The following is a 22,953-nucleotide window of genomic DNA, read 5'->3' as shown; positions in this document are numbered from 1 at the left end:
GGGAGGGGCCACATTTCTGCATCTGGTGACAGGGCTTACCCTGTGGTAGTAGCAGGGATACCATATCTACTCAGCTTCCTCATCTGTGAAATGGGGATGAACTTGATCATTGTATGTGAAACTGAGGATAGTGCCTAGAATACAGTTGCTCATGAGTCTCTGGGTATCTCCATCTTTTTCAACCTAGGGGACAGGCTATCCTCTGTTCTAGTGGCTAACCTTTCTAACTGTCTTGCAGCTGCAGGCACCCCTGAACCCAGTGTCCCTGTGGAGCCTGAGCGTGGCCAATGGGTGTGTAAGGTGTGCTCCAACACCTTCCTGGAGCTTCAGCTCCTGAACGGTAAGGTAAAAGTGGCAAATGGGTTTTTTTCCAAGGAGTGCAGAGCTTTTTTATTCATGTTGGCACATGCCCATAGTTGTCAGGATATCCTAGTCTTTGTATTATCTGCCCCATGACCCACAATGAGCTCCTGCTCAGACCTCCTCTGTGCAATCATATGGCCTGGACATGTGGGCTATTCGCTCCAGCCTCAGTCTGTTTATCCAGAAAATGGATGGCCATCATGGCTGTATAGACAGTTGTGAGACTCACTGAGTCAGTGCACGTACATGGCGTGACCCTCCTTATTATCCTGCTGACCAGGCTCTGGATATGGTGGACACAAGCAAGGACCAGAAACCATGACTTGCCTCTTGAGGTCTTGCCTGGTGTCTGTATCTGATAGTCTCCCTCTGTCTGTCTTCAGGGCATCCTGTTACCTCTGCCTCTTACTAATTGAAGGTGGCCAGAGAAAAATTGACCCCATCTTTTATTACACAGTATCCTCAGAACCTCTCTGCTGGTCAGTTGAGAAAGATGCCAGTCACATAAATTACAAAGAAGCTAGGTGTGAAAGCTAAGACCTTTATCACATACTGAACATGCTTGGTAGCCAAACTCCAAAGGGGCCACTGATTTGCAACTTCAAGGATATGACAAAGACAGCTAGGTTCTGCTCTTGTAGCCTGAGCAAGTCAGTGATTGGAATACTCTGGGATCTATGAGAAAGTTCTTTCTAGACAGATTTTAGCAACAGAAATGCTAATGTGAGCATTTCTGGGAAAAAGCTTGATCACTAGGCAGGGCTTGTTCATCTCCTAAGGACTGTGGATGACTGTTCTGTGTTCCTGGACTATAGTCCTAATCTTGTTCTTTAACACTTTTGTTCTTTTGCCCGGGAAATTCACCTGTGTTCATCACAGATGGGAACAATAAACAGCTGCCAGTGTCTTCCTCCTCTTCCTCTTCCTCCTTTTTACTTAATGTTTTATGTGTGTGAGTATTTTGCATGCATGCATGTCTATGTACTACATGTGTACAGTGCCCATAGAGGCCAGAAGAGGGCATTAGATCCCCTGGAACTGGAGTTATAGAGGGTTGTAAGCTGTCATGTAGGTGCTGAGACATGAACCTTGGTCTTTGGAAGCTCAGCAAGAACTCTTAGCCACTGAGGTATCCCTCCAGCCCCATCTGCTGTTGCTTCTAGGTTTCTTAAGAGTGCTGAACTTGTACAAGAACATATCCCCTAGATGAGGGCAAAGCCCATCTGTGGAAATCACAGGGTACAGGGACATCACACAAGATATGGTCACTCAACCCTGATCAAGAAAAGCTATTTGATCTGTTGGGTAATTTGTTGGGTAGTTGATGACTAGTTTTAGTTAAGGAAAAAAAACCTCCCTTTACTTTGGTAGTAAAGCTAGGCCAGTATTCCTAGATGCCAGTTCAACTGAGACCTCTTACCATGTACTTGCACTGACTCAGTGGGTCTCACACAGTCTGTACAGCCATGATGGCCATTTTCTGGATAAACAGACTGAGGCTGGAGTGACTAACCCACATGCCCAGGCAATATGGTTGCATATGCTGGAGCCACATTCAATGCAGGCATTGCCTAACCTCTGCTACTAGGGGGTCATGGGGTGCTTCTTTCTCCTGAAACCTTGCCAAGGTATCTGGTGGGTAACCTGATAGTTGAAGATCTATGTGCAGAGCTGATCAGAAGAAGAGTATAGAGCTGAGTCTCTGGGAAACTGGGCTGTAGGGCAGAGAGACCTTTTGTTACCTTCAGACTGGCTTTGAAGGTATCCCAGAGCCAAATGGCATGGCTATAGTACACAAATCTATGGAGAACAGGCTTCATTGGGTCATACTTTGTCAAGTAGGAGAATGTGAATCCATGATCCCCCATACATGGCCTGAAGCTGCCTTCTGCAGAACCTTGTCTGAGAGGCTTACCTCAAGTGGGAACATGTTGCTTTGTTGTTTAGGCTCCAGCCTATGGTGTCTGCCTTCTTTGTGGTCAGCTAACTTCAAAACCAGATGAGTCTTTTGAACTTGAACATATTTCATGCATTGATTCATGAACATACATGACTGTGAGCAGGTGAGGGTCAGCGTGTGTCTTTTAAAGTCAGACCCACTATGCAGAGCACCAGGAAACCAACTGGACAACATAGGAAGCATAGGCTGTTGTTCTTGACCTTTCACCTGATGCTGTCATTTCCTGTGTCCCCTTGGGGAACCCTACTCCAGTCTCAGGAGGCCACTTAGGGATGTCTGATTAAACATGAAGCAATAGTGAATGTACTGGCCTTGGTGCCCTCCTGGAATTCTACTCCAAGGACAAAGAAAGGAGAAATGAAGAGCATTGAGCAGGGTTGAAAAGATGTCAGAATGTACTTGAAGCAGCATTAACCAAGCAAACATGCCAGAGAAGCCAAAGCCAGTAATGGGACGCTCAAGAAACATGTCTACCCCTACAGAGCTTGGGGAGTGTCAGGAGTCTGGAAAGAGGGGACAGGGAAGCACAAACTGTCAGCCTGCTTAGAACCCTGGCTTCCTGGTCTGCACCAACCCTGCCATGGCCCCACCCAGCTGCATCCCTGCTTCCATCAGCACACTTTGGAGAGACTTGAGACTGGGAACCCTAAGGTACTGAAGATAGGGACCCACAAAGTTAGATGTTGGAATTTGGGCAGTTTCTGACATCTTCATTTTTTCCTCTTAAAGTGGTAGAGCTGGCTCAGGCCCCAGATAGGAAGAATTCTCTGTAGAAACCAGTGAGGGAGATGAAAGACCCACAAGTAGGACTGTTTAACCTCTGACCATCTTGCAGAATAAGACTCTAGGGGCTGGTAGAAAACTGAACATGAACAAGAGACCAAACAACTTGTCTGAGGAATCTGAAAACTGCACCCTTCCCACCCACCCCCCCAAAAAACCTCCAAGCTGGAGTTCTCACTGAGGTGAGAGATGGCAGCCATAGAACTGCATCCTTCAGATAAGAGCAGGCCACTGTTGAAGAAATCAGAGGATGATAGATTACTGAAAATGAGAGCTGTGGTAGTAGACATAAAATTGATAGAAAAGTGTCCAAAAACACTGGAGAGTTTTCCATAAGGAGGAACATGTGGAGAATACAAACAAGATACAGAGACTGAAGGATGGTCTGAGACTGCAGGTGGCCAGGAGTGTTCTGTGGGGAAAAGGGAGAGGCAATAAGAATCAGTTGGTGGACTGGGGATGTAGCTCAGTTGGTGGAATGGTCGCCTAGTATCACAAGCCCTGAGGTCAAGCCCCAGCATCCCCCCAAACTAGACATGGTAGTAGATACCTGTAATCCAAATCTCTTCAAGAGGCAGAGGCAGGAGGATCATCAGGAGTTTAAAGTTATCCTCAACTACATAGTAAGTTTGCGAGCACCCTAAGTTACATGACATCCTGTCTCAGAAACAAATCAAATGGATAACTAGTCAGCAAGGGAATCCTAAAGGATGCAGGTTTTTAACCTAGAGGGGCCCAACAGGCCAAAAATGTGATGAATGACAAAGACCCACCTGTGCTATCATGGGACTTAATCATAGGATTTAGAGAGAAATAAACTGTTGGGGGATAAGCCATTAGAAACAGGAACACTATTAGGACAGAAAGGCAGACTTGGCCATTAGATTCTTCACTGTCAGCAACCTAATGAAAAATTTCAACAAATCCAGAAATTTCCAAGCAACATTAGAATCTCATGAGGAGAACCCTGGAGTATGCAAGTTGTCACTATCAGATCACTTGATGAAGACATTGTCACCCATACTAACACTGGATTGCCGTGCCCAAATGTGTGATTTTTCAGATCCTAGCACCTCTGTTGAGTTTTACAGTGCTACCTTGCCCAACGCAATATGCATGTCCTCTACAATATATGGAAAGGAAGAAAGTCCTTTGCAGGGAACGGGAAAGGGATATCCAGGTCACTAGCCCAATTTAGAGAGAGCAGGGGGCTCTGGGAAGAACAGGTGCTATAGAAAAAGGAGAAGGGGGGAATGGGAGGGAGGGACTGGGAGGTGAGGGGTGTGATCCAGATGTAAAGTGAATAAATAAACTATTGAAAAGAAAGGAGAGAAAGGGGAGAAATCCAGGAGATAACTGTGATTGTAAGAGAGGAGAGAGGGTACAAACTAGCCTAGCCGAAGAGAACAATGAGTGACTGATGGAAGATAAGGATGTAATTAGCTCCGGGGGAAGGAATGCTAAGTACAACTGCTTTGTGGCACAATTGTGAATAGATCTTTATGGCCATGGTCTTGTAAACCAGTTGGCTTACACAGAAAGTGTGATCTGAGTGTGTTGGTGTGAATGGGAGGAATCTGAGGTATAAGAAGGAAACAACATGTGTAGGAAAGTAGAATTCCCTTATTTTAAGTCATCAGTAGACTGTCTAATATAGTCAGGCCTCTTCTTTAACCATGGCATCCTCATGCCACACTCAAACAGCTGCATGCCAAAAAGCTACTCAGAAAGCGTGCATCTGTACTGAATATATAAATATATAAATAAATATGTATAAATAAATACAGGATTTCCTTTTCTTCCCTGGATGTGGAGCAAAAACCATCTGCATAGCATTTTTCCTGCATTTTGGTGTTTCGTATGTTATGTGAATGATGTGTGTTGATTTTCACAAATACTGTGTGCCATTTTATGTAAGAGACTAGTGCGTCTGTGGGTTTTTAGCCTCGGGTTCCTAGAACTATTCTCTGTAGGTCTGGATAGGTGACTGGAAAATACAGATGATTGAATGAGCAGAGTGAAGCAGGAAACTGATGTTTTTTGTTATGAACCAATTACATAGTTATTTGCACCTTTCTTGTTGAGCTTTTTACCAACATTGTAACCTTTTCAAAGAAACAGCTTTGAGCTTCATTTATTTCTTAGTGTATTTTCATTTTTAAAAATTAACTTCCGATGATTTTTAAAAATGAAAATTTAAAAATTTCTGATCATTTGTTGTTGTTGTTCTTTTGAGACAGGATTTTATGTAGTCCAGGCTGTGCACTTGGTCTGTAGCTCAGGACAACTTTCACTCCGCTTCGCTTCCTTCAAGCATGTGCCTGGATCCTTTTTATCCTTTTTTGTTGTTTTTATTTTGTTCTTTTCTCTGCTTTAAATTGAATGCTTCAATCAGTCGATTTTACTTTTTTTTTTTTTAATATAAGCACTGAAGTTTTTCCCAAGAGCCATGCTAGCTTCACAATTTATTCGACATTGCATCTCCAATCTCATGCACACCATAACATGGTCCAGAAATTCATAAAGCAAAGACTGACAGCTATATGAGGAGAAATTGCACCATCTCCACGCATGGTAACCAGAGTGGTTAGTAAACACAAATCACAAGGGCAGAGGAAATTTGATGAGCATGGTAGACAGACTTAGTTACCCATGTGAGTGCAGCATCAGAGTTGGTGTGCTTCTCATGCACTTTTAAATGATTTTTTAAAAAAATTATGTGCATTGGTGTTTTTTGCCTGCGTGTATGTATGTGTAAGGGTGTCAGGTCTCCTGGAACTGGAAGTACAGACAGATGTGAGCTAGTCATGTGGGTACTGGAAGTTGAACCCTGGTCCTCTGGAAGAGCAGCCAGTGTTCTTAACCACTTTGCCATCCCTGAAGTCCCACTTCTCATACATTTATTCACTGATTTCTGAGACAGGGTCTCTTTTGGTCCTTCTGCTTTAACCCTAACTGCTGGGATTTTAGGCATGTAACACCACACCTGTTTATACAGTGCTGGGCACCAGATGATACTTCATGTGAGCCAGGCAAACACGAAGCTGATAGCACCAGTCTCTATCTAGCTCTTGCTATGTCATTTATTTACTCTGCTTATTTTGGACCTTGGACCTGAAGAATCACAGCTTCTGTCTACTATGGATAGCTCTGCATCTGTGTCAAAGGCATTGCTTTTCTCTGCTCTCTGTTTGATGGAAAGCAGTACCTTCAACACAGACACATGTTGCAGGCATGCTCCGTCCAGCTCTGCTAGCTATCTGGGCTGCCCGACATATTCCAGACTAGAAGCAGCCAAAGGCCAAGAGCCCCCATGAGACGTTACTGGGGTGGCTGGTTCCACTGATCAGCTCCATAGAGACCATGGCCCAAATCACAGATTTTGGGCCAACCCTGTCACCCTCATGGTTCTCTGCTAAGCCTCACACAATACCAGCCATGCTCACAGTTCTCGGTAGATTGAAGACTCTTAATGCTTAAAGATTATCCAAAGGATTTATATATTTGGAAATGCTCAATTAACAAGGTGCCCACACAATTAGAATTGTTACCCAATACCTAACCTTTAGATATAAATTGTTACCCAAGACTGCTCTTGACCAATTCGTCCTCCTCCATGGTTGCCAGTCTCCTCCTCTCTCTTCTCCTCTTCTTTCTTCCCACTCTTCGCTCCTCCCACATGAGCTTCTCCCCAATTACCGAACTTTATTGCAAATGTAGTGGGGAAAATATCCCGCTACAGACACAGAGCTGTAGTATAGGATGAATCCATGTCTCCTACACAGAGTCCATGTATCTGCATTGCTCCTTGCCTGGGTCCACAGTAGACCAAGTCGATGTCTTAGTCCTCAGGTCTTGTGATGACTTGTGAGCCTGTCTTTACAGCTGGGTAACCTATGAGACCCTATGGTCTCCGATTTCACTCTTGCTGTGTCCTTCACTTTGGTTTTAAGTTCCTTCTGTGTGATTGGCCGAGTCTTGTTTGCCTTTAATACTGCTCAACCTATATTTTCAGGGTGTGTGTTCTATTTGTCTAACCCGGTTAGGTGCCAGATAATGTTAGCTTTCCCTCACAGGCCTGCTCCTTGGGGCCACCCATCTAACATAGAGTCTCTAATGCTGGACAAATCAGGGATAATGGCTACTTAGGTTGGTACTGGTGCTGAATCAATTCACATTTGCAGAGGGAGGAACCAGCTCCAAGCACAGTGGTGCTTCTGTCATGTCTCCACTTCCTCTTCCTGTCATCTGGTACTCTGTGATCCAGCACATTTACCCACTACATTCCAAGCTTGCCACTCCACATGGCTGCCAGCCTGTTTCCAATGTCTGTCTCCACTGCCTTTTCCTGAGTGGTCTTGGAGAGTTTCTGTCAGCTGTAAATGAGCAAGGACATTTTGCTTTCTTGGAGGGTTTATAAAGAAATGTTTAGCTGGGCAGTGGTGGCCTTTAATCCAGCACTTGGGACCGATCTCTGAGGTTTTTTTTTTTTTTCTTTTTTTTCGAAACAGGGTTTCTCTGTGTAGCCCTGGCTGTCCTGGAACTCACTCTGTAGACCAGGCTGGCCTCGAACTCAGAAATCTGCCTGCCTCTGCCTCCCGAGTGCTGGGATTAAAGGCGTGCACCACCACCGCCCGGCGATCTCTGAGTCTGATACTAGCCTGGTCTACAGAACAAGTTCCAGGACAGCCAGGGCTACACTGAGAAACCAAACCGCGTCGAAGAAAGAAAGGAATAGGGAAGGAAGGAGAGAAGGAAGGAGGGAGGGAGAAAGAGAAGGAGGGAAGAAGCAGAAGGGAAGGAAAAGGAGGAAGAAAAGAAGAAGGGTGGGGGGGAAATAGAATGGAAGGAAGAGGGAGAGAAGAAATGTTTACGGTGCTTTAGTTAGTATTCTTCTATAGGTACTTGCATCTTAGGGTGTCACACTCTATGAAAAAAAACAAAAACAGAAAATGCAATCAAGGAAGTAAATCAGGTTGCCCATGGTTTCATGAAATAAGACACTGGAGCCACAGCAGCATGTGAACATGGCCTCTGCAGATATGCATGTACACATCCAGATTTACAGACTGCTTCATATAACACCATACCCTGACTGCATCTTATTTACTTCTGAGTACAGCTTCAGGGTGGGGGATGTGACCCAGGTGACAGAGTGCTTGCCTAGCATGCAGGGAACCCTGGGTTTGAGCCCTAGTACTGCATGGTGGCATATTTGTAATCTTAGCCATTGAAGGTAGAGACCGAAGGATCAGAAGTTGAGACTGGTGTATGCTACATGACAATCTTTAATGCATAAACTAAAATAGTTTAAGCTGATCTCCATTTGAAAGTTCCAATTGTGAAGTACTATAAATTTCTAAACTCAGAGTCCACCATGAACTGGAGCCATCTGTTCCTGAACATATCAGATGAGGAAAACTCAATTTTATGTAGTAGAGCCATTTTCTCTTTAAACATAGGGAAGATAAAGTATATTTACCTGTGCAGAGGGCACACTCGACAAGCATAACAAAGAATGCCAACACAGCCAGGCCAGTGGTAAACTGACAGGGGTTCAGCTTCCTACTGAATCATTACCAGCCCGTCTACTCTTGCAGAACATCTCTTGGGCCACCTGGAGCAAGCCAAAAGCCTGCCTGCAGGTGATCAGCAGCATGAGGCAGCTTCTGAGAAGGAGCCTGATGCACCCAGAATGGAGCCTCCCACAGCAGCAGAGAGCAAGGGCATCCAGAGTGTCGTCACCAAAGAGCCAAAGAAAAAGCCTCGAAGAGGGAGGAAACCCAAAGCATCCAAGGTTGAGCAACCTCTGGTCATTATCAAAGACAAGGAGCCTGCAGGTGAGAAGCTGACGGGGTATGTGCTAGGGCTGGTGGTATGTTCCTCATCACCTCTTAGTTTTCTGAGTGACCATCTTGGCAGGGAGGGCTCATGAAGTAAGGGCTTATATCCTTCCTAGTCCCTCAGTCAGCTGCTAAAGTGTGATTATTGTCTCAGTCAGGATTTCTATTGCTGCAACGAAATACCATGATCAAAAAGCAACTTGGAGAGGAAAGGGTTTATTTGGCTTACACTGGTAGATCATAGTTCATCATTGGAGGAAGTCAAGAGGAATTCAAACAGGGCAGGAACCGGAGTCAGGAGCTGAAGCAGAGGCCTTTCATGGAAAAGTGTTGCTTACTCTCTTGCTTTACATGGCTTGCTCATCCTGCTCATCCTCTCATCCCAGGACCTCCAGCCCAGGGATGCCAAACTCTCTTTTAAAAAATCAGTCTCTGAACTGTGGGACCCTGCAAGATCAAAATTAAGTTAAATACTTTTCAAGAGGGAAGAACCAGAGCTGGGCCCTCCCCCATTCATCACTAGTTGAGAAAATGCCTTACAGCTGGATCTCATGGAAGCATTTTCCCACCTGAGGCTCCTTCCTTTCTGATGACTCTAGCTTGTGTCAAGTTGACACAAAACCAGCTAGTACAATTACCATGCAGAATCTTCACAATAGAGTGTTCAAAACACAGAATTTTTTAAATGAACACCTGGCTAGCCATTGTCTCATCAGGACTGGAGCCCTTTGTTTTGTTTTGTTGTTGTTGTTTTGTTGCTTTGTTTTCTATTTATGGTTGGTCTGAAGCTCAGCATGTAACCCAGGCTGACTTTAAACTCTTGACCCTACCCACTCAGCCGCTTGAAGAATTGTGATGACACACCTGTGCCACAGTGCTTGGCTTGTGTTTGTGTGTTTCACTATCTCAATTGTGAGTCTTGCCCATCCCATGCCTGTCAGTCACAGCTCTGTTTACCCAGCAGTCCTTAATCCATCATGCAAGTTCCCAGTATTCATTACCTACTGCTCATGGGTGGACATGAATTTTTCTTTCATTCATTCATTCACCCATTTTTTTCATTCATTTATTGTGTGTATGTACATGACATACAGACCACAGCATATACAAAAGCCAGAGGATAACTTTGTAGTTCGTTTTCAGCTCTATCAAGACTCCAGGGATGGAACTCTGAGGCCAGACTTGTACAATAAATATCTTTACCACTTAAAAATTTAGTCATTATTAAAATCCATAGTCTTTGTAAAATTCCAAGCTCTCTTTTAAAAAATCAGTCTCTGAACTGTGGGACCCTGCAAGATCAAAATTAAGTTAAATACTTTCCAAGAGGGAAGAACCAGGGCATGGTCATAATCTGTACGAAGCAAAACTAAATTCCAACAGTGTAAACACTCAATGTCCAATATCTGAGATTCACCCGTGGTCTTCTGGAACCACCAGCCAAGGGATAGCACCACCCTCACTGGGCTAGGCCCTCCCATATTAATCTCTAATTTTAAAAATATCTTACAGCTTAGTCAGGGTTTCTGTTGCTACAACAAAATACCATGATCTTATAGAGACATTTTCTCGATTGGAGTTCCCTCCTTTCAGATAACTCTAGCTTGTGTCAGGATGACATAAAACTAGCCAGCACACCACTTGAGCCACCTCACTGACACCCAAGTTTGTTCTTTGATTATGCAGAACCCTCAGCTAAGTTTGAAGCAGTTCACTCTGTAGCATGTATGTGTCCCTGGAAAACAGTTGTCTCTGTGGTCCTTGTGCAGCCTTTGTCCCAGCTGCCTGATCCCTCTGATGCTAGGTCCACCTCACATTCAGGACAACTGTAGTGCTCAGATGTCTGCCCCTTCTGCCTGGGTTACTGGACTCTGACTCTGCTCTTTCCATTGTGAAAATGAGAAGCAAGCTTGAAATTAAAAAGAGAATAGAAGAGCAGCTTCCCTGGAACGTTCTCCACTTTCCTGTTTCCTCCTCTCTTTGGCCAGTGCCTGTTCTCTGAACATTTGGAAGTTTCTACACATGAGCAAGAGTGGTTTGAAGACATCCCTCCCTCTATAGACAGGAAGAGACAGAAGGAACTACTTCCTGGCTGTCACTTGTATTTGGTTATGGTAGGTGAAACAATAGAAACCACTGGCTCCAGAGGGGCTTCCACAGGTGGCTGATGGGAGCAGATGCAGAGACCCACCTCTAAACATTAGGGGGAGAGAAAACCTAAATTGGTAATTTCCATGATTCCTGACCTTTGGAGCTCAGGGAACCTCACAGAAGAGGTGAGAGGAAGAATTGTAGGACCCAGAGGGGTCAAGGACACAAAGGAACACGACCCACAGAATAAACTAAGCAGGGCTCATAGGGACTCACAGAGACTGAGGTGGCAATCACTGAGACTGCATGGGTCTGCACTAGATCCTCTGCATATCTGTTACAATTGTTAGTTTGGTGTTTTTTGGGACTCCTAAAACTAAGAGTGGGAGTGTGTGTGTGTGTGTGTGTCTGACTCTTTTGCCTGTTCTTAGGACCCTTTTCTTCCTACTGGGTCGCCTTGCCCAGCCTTGATATGAGGGTTTGTGCCTAGTATCTTGTTTTGCTGTGTTCTGTTGATATCTTTGGGAAGCCTGTTCTTTTCTGAAGAAAAATGAAGGAAGATTGGATCTGAGGGAGATAGGGGTAGGAGTGGGGATCTGGAGGGAGTGGAAACTGAAACCAGTATGTATTGAAAATAAAAAATAAAAAAAATTAAAAAATAGAATAAACCAATGGTTAAGGGTCTAGAATATGGCTCAGTTTGTTGAGTGTTTGCCCCATCATTCACAGAGCCCAGGGTCCATCCCCAGCACCACAGAAAATTGAGCATGATGATACATGCCTAGAATTATATCTCTTGGGAGATAGAGGGATCAGATATCCACAGTTGTCCTTGGTTACATAGTAAGTTCAAGGCCAGCCCTAGCTACATGAGGCCTTATTTCAAAAAACAAAACAACAATGGTTGAAATTTTCATTTTATATATATATATATATATATATATATATATATATATATATGTCCTCATGTTTCATTTTATTTAATTTCTGATGTGGCCCTGAACAGAATATTTACTCACCTTTGAACATCCTCAAGATGACTAGTCATACTTGTAAGTCTCTGTCAGAGCTCATTTAATAAGCTTCAAGATCTACAAGCTACAAGATGGTGTCCTGGGCAGAGACAGGAGAAGCTGAATGTAATGCTTGGGATTTACAAGGCATGTGGTGTAACTCTGGTTTGCATTCAAACCATCTATACTCTCTTTAAGTATAGATAAAGGTTTAGATTCTAAAATGTTCTACTTTTATCCCTGTTGCATTCACACTCAGGTTGTGCTCCCCCAGGGTGGTGCTTCTCCTGGGTTTTGTTACAACATGTCCTCTACACTAGTGGTGATTTTTTTTGTCATACCCTTTTGCACAGAACATGTGGCAGAGATCATAACCGAGATCCCCCCAGATGAGCCTGTGAGTGCAACACCAGATGAACGGATAATGGAGTTAGTCTTGGGGAAGCTGGCCACCCCCACAAATGAAGCCAGCTCAGTGCCAAAGTAAGTCCTGATTGTACATGGCTGGTGCCTGGGGACGGAGCACAGGGAACAGCTAATTGGTACTGAAGAGAAAGTACCTCCCACCTTTAATCCCCACAGCAGAGCCAGGCTTCATCTCTTCTGGCCAGCAATGTGTGTTCTGAACTCTAGGAGTTTCCTAGTTAGTTCACTGTGAGAATTTTTTTTTCTTAAAACACAAACTACAGAAAATTCACCATCACAACTCTTTTTAAGGACACAGTGCAGACACTGGCTATCCGTCGTCTCCCAAGCTTTTTTCTACCCAAACTGAAACTAATCACCCCATTTTGCTTTCTGTCTGCAGGCAGTTCTAGCCTACATGCCCCATGTCAGCAGGGCACAAAATACTTGCTTTGCTTTGTATGAATAGCTTATTTTGCTCAGTACATATCCTTCTATGTCATAGTGTGTGTGTCCAAATCTCTGTAAGGCTCATGTTACCCTGATGCATGTACCTGCTTTGTCTGCTCTCCCATGGGCATCCTGAGGGCTTTGCCCTAGGTCTGTGAGCAGTGCTGTTAAGGTTCAGCAGTTGCTTATATTTGGATATTAGTCAGTTTCACATCGTGCTCTGCTCTCTTTTTTGTGAGCAAGGGAAAGAAATGTTTATACCGCAGTTATAATTCCCTAGTGAGTCTTTGCCCTGAAGTTGACTCAGCTGCTGGTGTTTTCTATGCCCTTTGGAGTTGGCAGAATTCACCTGGTGAACCTGTGAAAATGTGGGTGTGTTTATTCTTTCCTGTTTTACTGCCCAGAGGATTTCAAGCACTTACCAGAAAAAGCACACTTGACAGGAAGAAGCATTTAGGAGTCAAGTTCAGAGTCAACATAAAACATAGTAGAGTTGATACTAAGTCAGGACAAGAACCATAGACAAGGCTGCCTTGTTCAGAACACAAATGAAGTTCAGGCTTCCTGGTGGCGAAGGCTGAAGCAAGTGAGCTGTTAGACAGCACTGAAGCTAATGCTCGGAGTCTATGCTACCCGGAACTGGCTGACTCCAAGTTCTGCCTTCCTTCTTTCCTTATGGGCCAATCATAGCTGGGAAATGTGGCTGATGACTGTGATTGGAAACTTTCACTCTGAGGACCAGCCACTGCCTCTCCTTGACCAGCTGTCCCTCTCTTGGGCAGGTTCACGCATCATCCAAGCAGCACCATTGCCCTCAAGAGGGGCTTGGTCCTGTCCAGCAGACATGGTGTCCGGCGGAAGCTTGTTCGTCAGCTGGGTGAGCATAAACGCATCCATCAGTGCGGCACCTGCAGCAAGGTCTTCCAGAACAGCAGCAACTTGAGCCGGCACGTGCGCTCGCACGGTGAGTGCGCGCACGGTGAGTGCCTGCCCAGCCTACAGGGCGGGGCCAAGAAGGTGTGTGTCTATTGCTGGGTCCTTGCTGCAGAGCCGCTGCAAGGAGTGGCCCTGTGGCTGCCTGTCCCCTCCAGCACAGGGGCACCCTGCCCAGACAGAGATGGGTGCACGGTGCTGAGAAAGGCCAAAGCAGTGAATCTACCTTCTGTTGGTTCATTCCTTAGGTGACAAGCTGTTTAAATGTGAGGAATGTTCGAAATTGTTCAGCCGTAAGGAAAGTCTAAAGCAGCATGTTTCCTACAAGCACAGCCGGAATGAGGTAGGTGAGCACCCAGGCAACTGACTGAACAACTGTTTTCTAGAAGAGCCATAACAGAAGGGAGCTCTTAAGTTTCCGGAGGGACACCACACCCCTCCCTTACCCCCTCCCCCCACCCGCCCTTTTACCTGCCATGCATTCCGAGCCCAGCTTAAGCCACTGCTTACAGAAGCAGTAGGGACAATATGGGAGAACACTGGTGTCTGGTATTTGGGGTGCAGTTAACTGAGTGTGAGGTTCTCTTTCTCAGGCAGTTGGACAGCAAGAATATTCCTACTAGAACAGAGGAGGAAAACTGTGGTATAGCCAGCCCTAGAAGTTACTAGAACAGCACACAGAGGGGGGCCCCTGTGTTGAACTCCTGCAGTCTTCCTTGCTGACAGTGTGCCCTTTGAGCAGGTGGACGGTGAGTACCGCTACCGCTGTGGCAGCTGTGGGAAGACATTCCGAATGGAGAGTGCACTGGAGTTCCACAACTGTAGGACAGGTGAGGCCCTAACCCATATCCCTGCCCTGTGTGTTAGGAGAAAGGATCTCAATGAGCTGCCCAGGCCTCTCCCTGATCCTTTTACCTCAAGGAATATGAGGAATATTAAGAACTGTTCAGCCATTGGAGAAACTAAGGCAATTTTCCCATAGTCAAGAAAGGATGGGTTGTCTCATGTCTGTTCTGCATTCTCAGACCCTGTGTCTGAGGCTATAGTGATAGAGGACCCTCATCTTTGCTGACAGGTGAGCAGAGTGTTGAGTTTGTTCTAGAAGTGTATGAGAGAGTGAAACGCAAAGGCTTGAGATGGGAAAGGCCCACCTGCCTTGTTGGAGTCTTCCTCCCACCATCAGTCTCCTGCACCTGTGTCCCCTGTGGGCATCCAGACAGATTTTGTTGCCACCAGTCCCAGGTTGTTACATGCTGAGCCTGTTTCCACCTGACACTCTTCAAAAGGAAAGAAGTCATCTTTGTATGAGGCCCAAAAGCTGCTGTGCTGTGAGCCACCCCTGCCGAGGGACAGCTGTGGTTTGGGGGACCACAGTGTTCTCAGGCACTGTCTCTTTGTAAGTGAATGGTGGAGTCTGTGCAGTCAGCAAGTAGGCCAAGGGGTGGCAGTTGTCTGAGGCCATGTGCTCTAGAAAGAGGGCCCTGAGTTTACTAGTGCCTGGGCTTTGGCCATGGAAGTGTAGAGGGAAGTCACCAGTGCCTTTGTGTTTTTCCTTGCTCTGTGACTCAAAACTACAAGGTTGTTCTGTCACATTCTACTCTGTTGCCAGGCTTCTGTCCACCCTGATGCCCACCCATGAATATCAGTGTCTCAGTCGATTTGTTTTTCACTGTCTGTGGCTGCTTTCTTCTGTCCTCAGCATGGTGCCTTGCTCACTATGACAAGGCTGTTCTGAGAGACAGGACAGGTAGATTCCTGGAGGTTGTGTGTCAGTGACATGAACCATCTGTGTGGGAGCATGCACAAAACTTCAGCATCTACAGCCTGTGCCCTCCCTATCTTGGTGTGACCATAAGAATCTGGGCGTACTCCTACCTGTTCTGAGATCCCATGGCAGATTTTTCACATGCTTGTGTGCCTGTTGTAGTGTGAAGTTAGTAGAATGTTTGTCCTCAAAGGATTTATAGAGGGCTGGGTGCTTCAGGTGCATAGCATTTCTGCAGCCCGTGCTGCCAGGCCTTTTCTGGGTCCCCTGTGCACTGGTGTCACTCTCACTGTGTGTTTGCAGTGCTCCCTTTAAACCTACAGAGGGCACTAACAGGTAGCAAGCCAGAACACAGCCTCCCATCAGCGTGGGGCCCTCGCAGTCCACTCTTGCTTTCTCAGATGACGGAGCCCTTCGCTCTTTACTGTATCCTGGAGCATTTATCTACAGGGCCTGTACATATCTCCAGTGACTGGGTTATGGGAGTGGCGTTAGATAACATCCTGAGGACTGAGTTCTTGTACCCAGTTATTGGGCCATCTTCGTTGACTGTGCAGGTGATCAGCACATAAAACAGTTGGAAGTAGGGTCTCCTTCCACATACCAGGAGAGGCTTGTGAGGGAGAACATTAGAGCCCAAGCCAGCACTGCTGCTTTCCAGGGTTACCAATGTTGTTTGGAACCTATAAGGAAGAAGGCTCATGTGTTATGTTCAGAGGCTCACTTACACTGTGAACACCTGCTTGGAGGGAGGGCCTCCTGTACTGTAGACCTGGTTGGGGCTTAGCAGAGCTGCTCTGTAAATGTAGCTAAACAAATGAGAGAGAAGGTTGAATTATATGATTAGCTTTTTACCTTGGCAATGTGAGTTGTGTGGTAGGAGAGGACAATGCTATGATGTCATTCTCATCATGTGTGTTGGGTCTCACTGCCAAGTGCAGGACCAGGTCTCCTGAGACTCACATAGAGCTTAGTCTAGTCCATGACCTCACAAGAGGAGCCATCCTCCTGTAGGGAAAGCTGTAGCTATGCCACTATTTCCTGTGCTGCCCTGCCCCCAGTTGTGGTGCTCACTTGAAGGCCAAGACATAGCCCTGCCTTGTGTCTTTGTCCCCTTGGAGGAGGAAACAAAGATGGATGGTTTTCTTTAGTTTTAGGTGGGTCGACCTCTGTCTGGCTACACATGTGATCTCCTGAGTGGAGCTAGAGACTTCCTGCAACATAGACCTCACTTGAGTAGTCCTACCAGTGGAGACTAGGTTTTATAGGAAAACATTTGCTGAGACCGACATTCTGGCTTTTGCTTCTGAGAGAAGCAATGGCATACTTGTCACCTGCTATCAAATGCATGCACACATGATGTAGGAAAAAGCAAGTGATTCTGAGAACTAGCCCACAAGGAAACAAGGCACCCAGTGGATGTGGAACAGAGACTGCAGGTGCCCCGTCCAGCAGGGAATTAAACAGGAGTCTGGGGAGGACACCTGAAAGATAGAATGGGGAAAACAGGCAGATGCAAAGGATGACGATAAGTCTATAGTCTGATCAAATCGCAATTTTTTACTTTTTCACACAGGGGTTATATACATAAAAAGGCAAGATGTGGGGAAGGGGATGATGCAGGAATGTAGGTGTTTAGGGGGAGTACAGACATCTTCCAGAACAGGGTATTGGCTGGGTGAAGGTTCAGGGGACAGGTCACTATGACTCCGCCTATGATTCACTTGTCCTTATCTAAGTTGGTACTACCTGCTAAGGCTACCTATCTACAAGGTCTATAACTACTCAGACTGGTAAATTTCCACCAAAGCTGCCTGTTTATAATATCTTATAGCCATCTGTTTCAGTGTTTTTCCACAGAGACCCAGGACTTTGTGTTAGCAGGCTGGCTTAGGCCTATTGCTGATTTTATGCCTTCAGTGTATAAGCAAGGCTGCCCCTGACATACAGGCACCAGGCAGAGAGGGCAGGGCCAGATGGTAGAGTAGACTTTCAGAGGCAGGAACTACAACTTGACTGGCTCACTTCCAGGAATGACTTTGAAGTGAGGACCAGGATGTAGGGATGCTTATTTCTTGTAATGTGAGTATGTATGTTTATGTGATGTGTGCTAAATAGGGGTAAAGATGTGTGTGCATCTGTGTGTGTGTGTGTGTGTGTGTGTGTATTTACAGAGTATGTGTTGAGTGAGTATGTAGTGTATGTCCCCTAAAGGGAGGCCTAGGCCAAGACAGCTCTTCAGAAAGGTAGAGAAGTTGGGGGTGTTGCTGTAGGGGTGTTATAAGAGGTAATCAGGCAGAGAGGGTGCAGGCCAACCTGTGGCACTGTGCTGGAGAAGTGAATGGAGCATGCTGAGGACACAAAGAGACCACTTCTCCACCTGTGGGTCTGAGGAAGCTCATAGTACATACAGATAGAAGGAGCGGAGCCTAGAGAGCTGTTGAGGCAGCCTTTCCTGGTGAGGAGAGTTGGCACACCAGTGTCTATTTGTACGTCTAGCTGAGCACGCACAGCAGATGAGTTCTGAGCCACAGTGCCCCACTGCTTTCCTGCCTTGATTGTGCTGCCCATCCTACTGAGGCACATATGCGGGATCCTGGTCAGGGGGTGATTTACCACATGTTGTATGTTTGTTCTCTGGACAGATGACAAGACGTTCCAATGTGAGATGTGTTTCAGATTCTTCTCCACCAACAGCAACCTCTCTAAGCACAAGAAGAAACATGGGGACAAGAAGTTTGCCTGTGAGGTCTGCAGTAAAATGTTCTACCGCAAGGATGTTATGCTGGACCACCAGAGGCGGCACTTGGATGGTGAGCTTGAGTCCTGAAACGCCTGCCTTCTGACCCCATGATTCTCCTCCCGATCCTAGGGGTCCTAGGATAGTATTACCAGTGCAGAACCAAGTTTGCTGTGGGCCATGCCAGAAGCCACTGCTTTCTGTGATGAATATAGCTGGACTAGATACACTACTCACATGTGATCCACACTATTGCCGTGGGCAGCAGCTTGCTGTTCTGGAAGCTGAAAATACCCCTAGCCTCAGATTCACTGTCTGCTGTGCCTCCTAGTCCTATAACCATGGAATCAGCCTGTTTCCTGATGCCAAGATCACCAACTCTGTGTTAATGTCAGATTATATAGAATTTCCCAGAAAAGACACCTGGTTTCTCTCCTTTATTTAGAGATTCCCTGTTTCACATGAATTTGTTTGTTTGTTTAGTTGGTTAGTTGTTTGTTTGTTTGTTTAGTTAGATAGCTGGAATCTTGCTATATTACCCAAAGTAGCTCTGAACCTATGGGTTTAAGCAACCCCACATTAGCCTCTTGCATATCTGGTTCCACAATATTTCAAGCATATTTCTCAGACAATTCTGAGATCTGACCTGTGTTGTGTAGCCTCACATTTCCTGTCTGGTCTGGGACTTCAGGTGTGCGGCGGGTGAAGAGAGAAGACTTGGAGGCTAGCGGGGAAAGCCTGGTTCGTTACAAGAAGGAACCTTCTGGATGCCCAGTGTGTGGCAAGGTAATGTTCTACATGGACTGTTGATGTTGGATCCAAAGACCCTATTCTCTTAAGCTCAAGGTCAGAGCTGCAGGCAGGGAGCATTGTCCAGGAAACTTGTCCAGCCTACAGCATGCAGTCAGTCCCCTTGCACCACCAGGTAGCTATGAATGTAGCCTAAGACAAAAATCCTACATTTAAGACATATACTTATCCTAGTTAGATTTCTGTTGCTGTGGTAAACCGTGACCAAAAGCAACTTGAAGGGGAAAGAGTTGCTTATAGTCTATGATGAAGGGAGGGCAGGGCAGGAACTCAGTCAGGAACTGGAGGCAGGAAGCCATGAAGGAGTGCTGCTCACTGGCTTGCTCTCCATGGTTTGCTCAGCTTGCTTTCTTATAGCATCAGGACAACTAACCACAGTGAGCTGGAGCCTCTTATCAGTACTTATCAAGAAAATATCCCATAGACTTGCCTATAGGTCAGTCTAACGGAGATACTTTTCTCAATTGTTGTTTCCTTTTCCTAAATTAGGGTAGCTTGTGTTCAAATTAACCAGAAAATCAACCACCACAATGAGGTTTACTTTTTGTCTTTCAATTCTCCTTGTAATTCTGAAGTGTTAACTTTGCAGATAATACCATGTTTCAGTGTCAAGAGGTTAGAGGCACCTACCAGGGCAACAGTGTTCAGGGACTCCCTATCTGCACCGTATGTTTCCTTATGCACTGAAGAATCCCTCAGGTTGCACATTCAACATTTTGGTCTCTGCCACCTGGGATTGGTTTCCAGTGAATCTGCTGAGAACTTTTTTATCCTATCTACTCTGTGGGACATACGTCCTCCTGAGTAACTGGACCTTGTCTTCATATCCACATTGAAGAGGCGAGATGCTCTGGGGCTTTCTGCTGTCTGTACTGGCCACCCCTGCTCAGTATCTAGATAGTATTTTCCAAGCTAGTGTTTTCTAAGGTAGGCTAAGTATTTTTATAGCTTACTCCATAGGTTGTAGATACTAGGCATTCTTTCATGGACAGCCTGTGCCATTGTGTAGGTGCCTCACATGAGCTACCCTGGCCTTGGCTCATGTCTATGGTGCAGGTATCTGGAGCTCCCAGCCCCTGTCCTGGATGCCACATACACATTGCCCCATTGTTCACACATGAGCACCTGCTCTCAATTGGAAATGCCATTGCTTGTTCGTTAGACTCAACTTGACAACTCAGGTAACTAGAAGTACTAGTTGTGTCTCCAGAGGAATAGAAGTCATGTCCCTTACTGCACAGAGCACATATTGGGGGATACAAGTTCTAGAAAGGGTCCTCTGTGCAAGTGCACACTAGGGATATAGGTTCTTGAGAGGCGTCTGTACATGTGACTCAGGCCTCAGGTGTTGCTTAGAGAAGGAGCTACTGCTGAGCTTGTCACAGCTACACACCATAGCTACTGGCACCATAGCATTGGCACCTAAGCACCACCACATTGGAGATCCTAGCCCCTCATGGCTGTCTACTCTTGACTGTGAACATATGGCAGCACTGCCAGATCCAATGATGCTTTCTAGAGGAAACAAGAAATTATGCTTTCATGGTATTTCTTGGCTTCTTTCAACCCACAGAGCAAGCCAAAGCCCATGGATCAGCATAATAGCAGAACCATGTGGGGCCTCTTAAACTCTGGGTTTGGGGGCCAGATGTTGCAGGGACAGGAAGGTGGAGCCTATGGCAATAGATTAGTAGGCTCTGGGTACCCCATCTGAGGCAAGCCCTGCCATTGGATGCTCTGTAGCCAGTGGGGCTCCTGGGTCCCTGGCAGTGGTTTCATACCTGCTTTTTAGACCACCTAGGGTTCATTTTGGCTTTAAGTGGCTCCCAGAGAACTAGTCTGGGCTGGAAATAGAAAGCAACATGAAACAGATTCAAACTTCGTTGAGTGTCTTCTTTGGTATCTATTTTGAGAAAATTGTAGGTATATCTGCATGGCTCCTTAGTAGGCTCTGTGCCAGTGAGCTGTCTAACTCAGCATAAGCACTCTGCTGCACTCCCATTGCAACAGTGTGTCCTCTATTGTGGTGTGAGTGGATATCTAAATCACCCTAAGTCTAGAACTTGCCACGTATTCTTGACTTGGAAGTAGATTGTCCTGTGGGCCATAGGGGTCAGCTCATGTGTATGTCCAATAACCTAGCCCTTCTGAACTGGCTCCCTATCCCCAGGTGTTCTCTTGCCGGAGCAACATGAACAAGCACCTGCTGACCCACGGTGACAAGAAGTACACCTGCGAGATCTGTGGGCGCAAGTTCTTCCGAGTGGACGTACTCAGGGACCACATCCATGTCCACTTCAAGGTGCAGGTCCCATTCAGGTGGCACTAGGGGATCTGGCCTACCCTAGTATCTGCCTGGCAGTATCTCTTAGTACATAGATGAGGTACTTACCAGACTGTATTTCAAAGTTCTGAAGCTGAAAGTTTAAGATGAACGTGCTAGATAGTTAGTTCACTGTCTTTTGAAGGTTTCCTAGTCCATCCATCACTCTCTTGCTGTGTCCTCACATGGTAGAGGGATGAGACTTTTTTTTAAAGGTTATAATCCTACTCATTGGTGTCAGGCCTTGTCAGTCCCCAGAAGCCCTGCTTCCTCACGCTGTCACCTCAGGGGTGAAATTTTAACACATGGGCACTGGCAATCTCTTCATACAGACTTACACTAGCATACCTGTTTGTCCAGCTGTAGGGCCTAAACAAAGATTCTCCCTATGTGGGGCCTGACAGATTACTCTTAACCTGGGCTTTTCCCAGAACAGTGGATGTAAGGAGGGTGGCAGTCTGCTGCCTCCCTGCCTTTAGGGAAAATATGACCAGTGCAGGAGCCCCAGGATGTCGAGAACTGGGTGTAAGGACAGGTGGGAGAAGCACCTGTCTGAGTCAAAGGCCCAGTGCAAAGAAGAACATAGTCCAGAGCAGTACTGCAGCAGTCTGGGCTGTCCTCCAGGACTTTACCTGAGCAAAGGTGGGATTTTGCTGGACAGGTGACTCTGAGAGCTGGTGTCTGCCTGTACCACAGAATGGTCAGTCCCAGTACTATCCCAAGGGACCTAAGTATAGCTCACTAGGCAAACAACTGATGTCCTGAAAGTAATGACCAGTGTACCAGTTCACTGTGGTAGAGACCGGGCTTGTGACTCTTCTGCAGGACATCGCACTGATGGATGACCACCAGCGGGAGGAGTTCATTGGCAAGATTGGGATCTCCTCAGAGGAGAATGATGACAACTCTGATGAGAGCGCAGACTCTGAGCCACACAAGTACAGCTGCAAGAGGTGCCAGGTACTCAGCACCCTGCTCCAAGCATGATTTCTGGGGAGGAATTTGTGATCATGGAGCTATGGGGAACTCACAGCACTGTTTTGTCCATTTCTTCCACTGAAGAAGGTTGTTCCATATCACTTGGACTTAGGGATGGTAACCGTGGGCCTCACACTCATCAGAACCCACTTGTGATTTACCACACCCATAAGCAGGACTACTTACTAGGGTAGGGCCAGTGTCTTGGGAACTGGCCTAAGTAGCTTCACTGGCCTCAGACTGGGGGTGCCTTGACCTATCCCTCTCTTGGTCCAACCAGCCTGAAACTGATTTGTGCTACACAAGGCAGGGTGCATGCTTACAGGGAGGATAACTGATTTCCAAGCAGTCCATGACCTGAGTTTCCACAGCCTTTCCTGTTAAACAGAAAACTTCTGTGCACATTCCCCCACCCCCATCCCCTCTCTGGCATGAGTAACTGACCCTCTCCAGGTGTCTAGTTGATACAAGTATAGGTAGTAAAGATGTCCAGGGA

General features: G+C 46.2%; 1 protein-coding gene across 11 annotated transcripts in view; it reads left to right on the top strand.

Moving 5' to 3' along the window:
- Positions 1–22,953, top strand: part of Prdm15 (PR/SET domain 15) — a 59,984-nt gene that overhangs the window by 21,886 nt on the left and 15,145 nt on the right. For 9 of the 11 annotated variants that reach the window (XM_076911141.1, XM_076911146.1, XM_076911147.1 and 6 more), the window contains 10 exons: positions 239–340; positions 8,707–8,946; positions 12,407–12,536; positions 13,691–13,887; positions 14,090–14,184; positions 14,584–14,671; positions 18,252–18,419; positions 19,038–19,132; positions 21,327–21,458; positions 22,305–22,439. In XM_076911141.1, the coding sequence (XP_076767256.1) occupies positions 239–340; positions 8,707–8,946; positions 12,407–12,536; positions 13,691–13,887; positions 14,090–14,184; positions 14,584–14,671; positions 18,252–18,419; positions 19,038–19,132; positions 21,327–21,458; positions 22,305–22,439 (1,382 nt within the window). The remainder of the gene's footprint in view (positions 1–238; positions 341–8,706; positions 8,947–12,406; positions 12,537–13,690; positions 13,888–14,089; positions 14,185–14,583; positions 14,672–18,251; positions 18,420–19,037; positions 19,133–21,326; positions 21,459–22,304; positions 22,440–22,953) is intronic. The other 2 variants (XM_076911145.1, XM_034514925.2) reach the window with 2 other exon arrangements.

This window comes from Arvicanthis niloticus, chromosome 12 (assembly GCF_011762505.2).
Source record: "Arvicanthis niloticus isolate mArvNil1 chromosome 12, mArvNil1.pat.X, whole genome shotgun sequence".
In the NCBI taxonomy this organism is placed as follows: domain Eukaryota; kingdom Metazoa; phylum Chordata; class Mammalia; order Rodentia; family Muridae; genus Arvicanthis; species Arvicanthis niloticus.
This window is presented reverse-complemented; position numbering and strand designations above follow the sequence as displayed.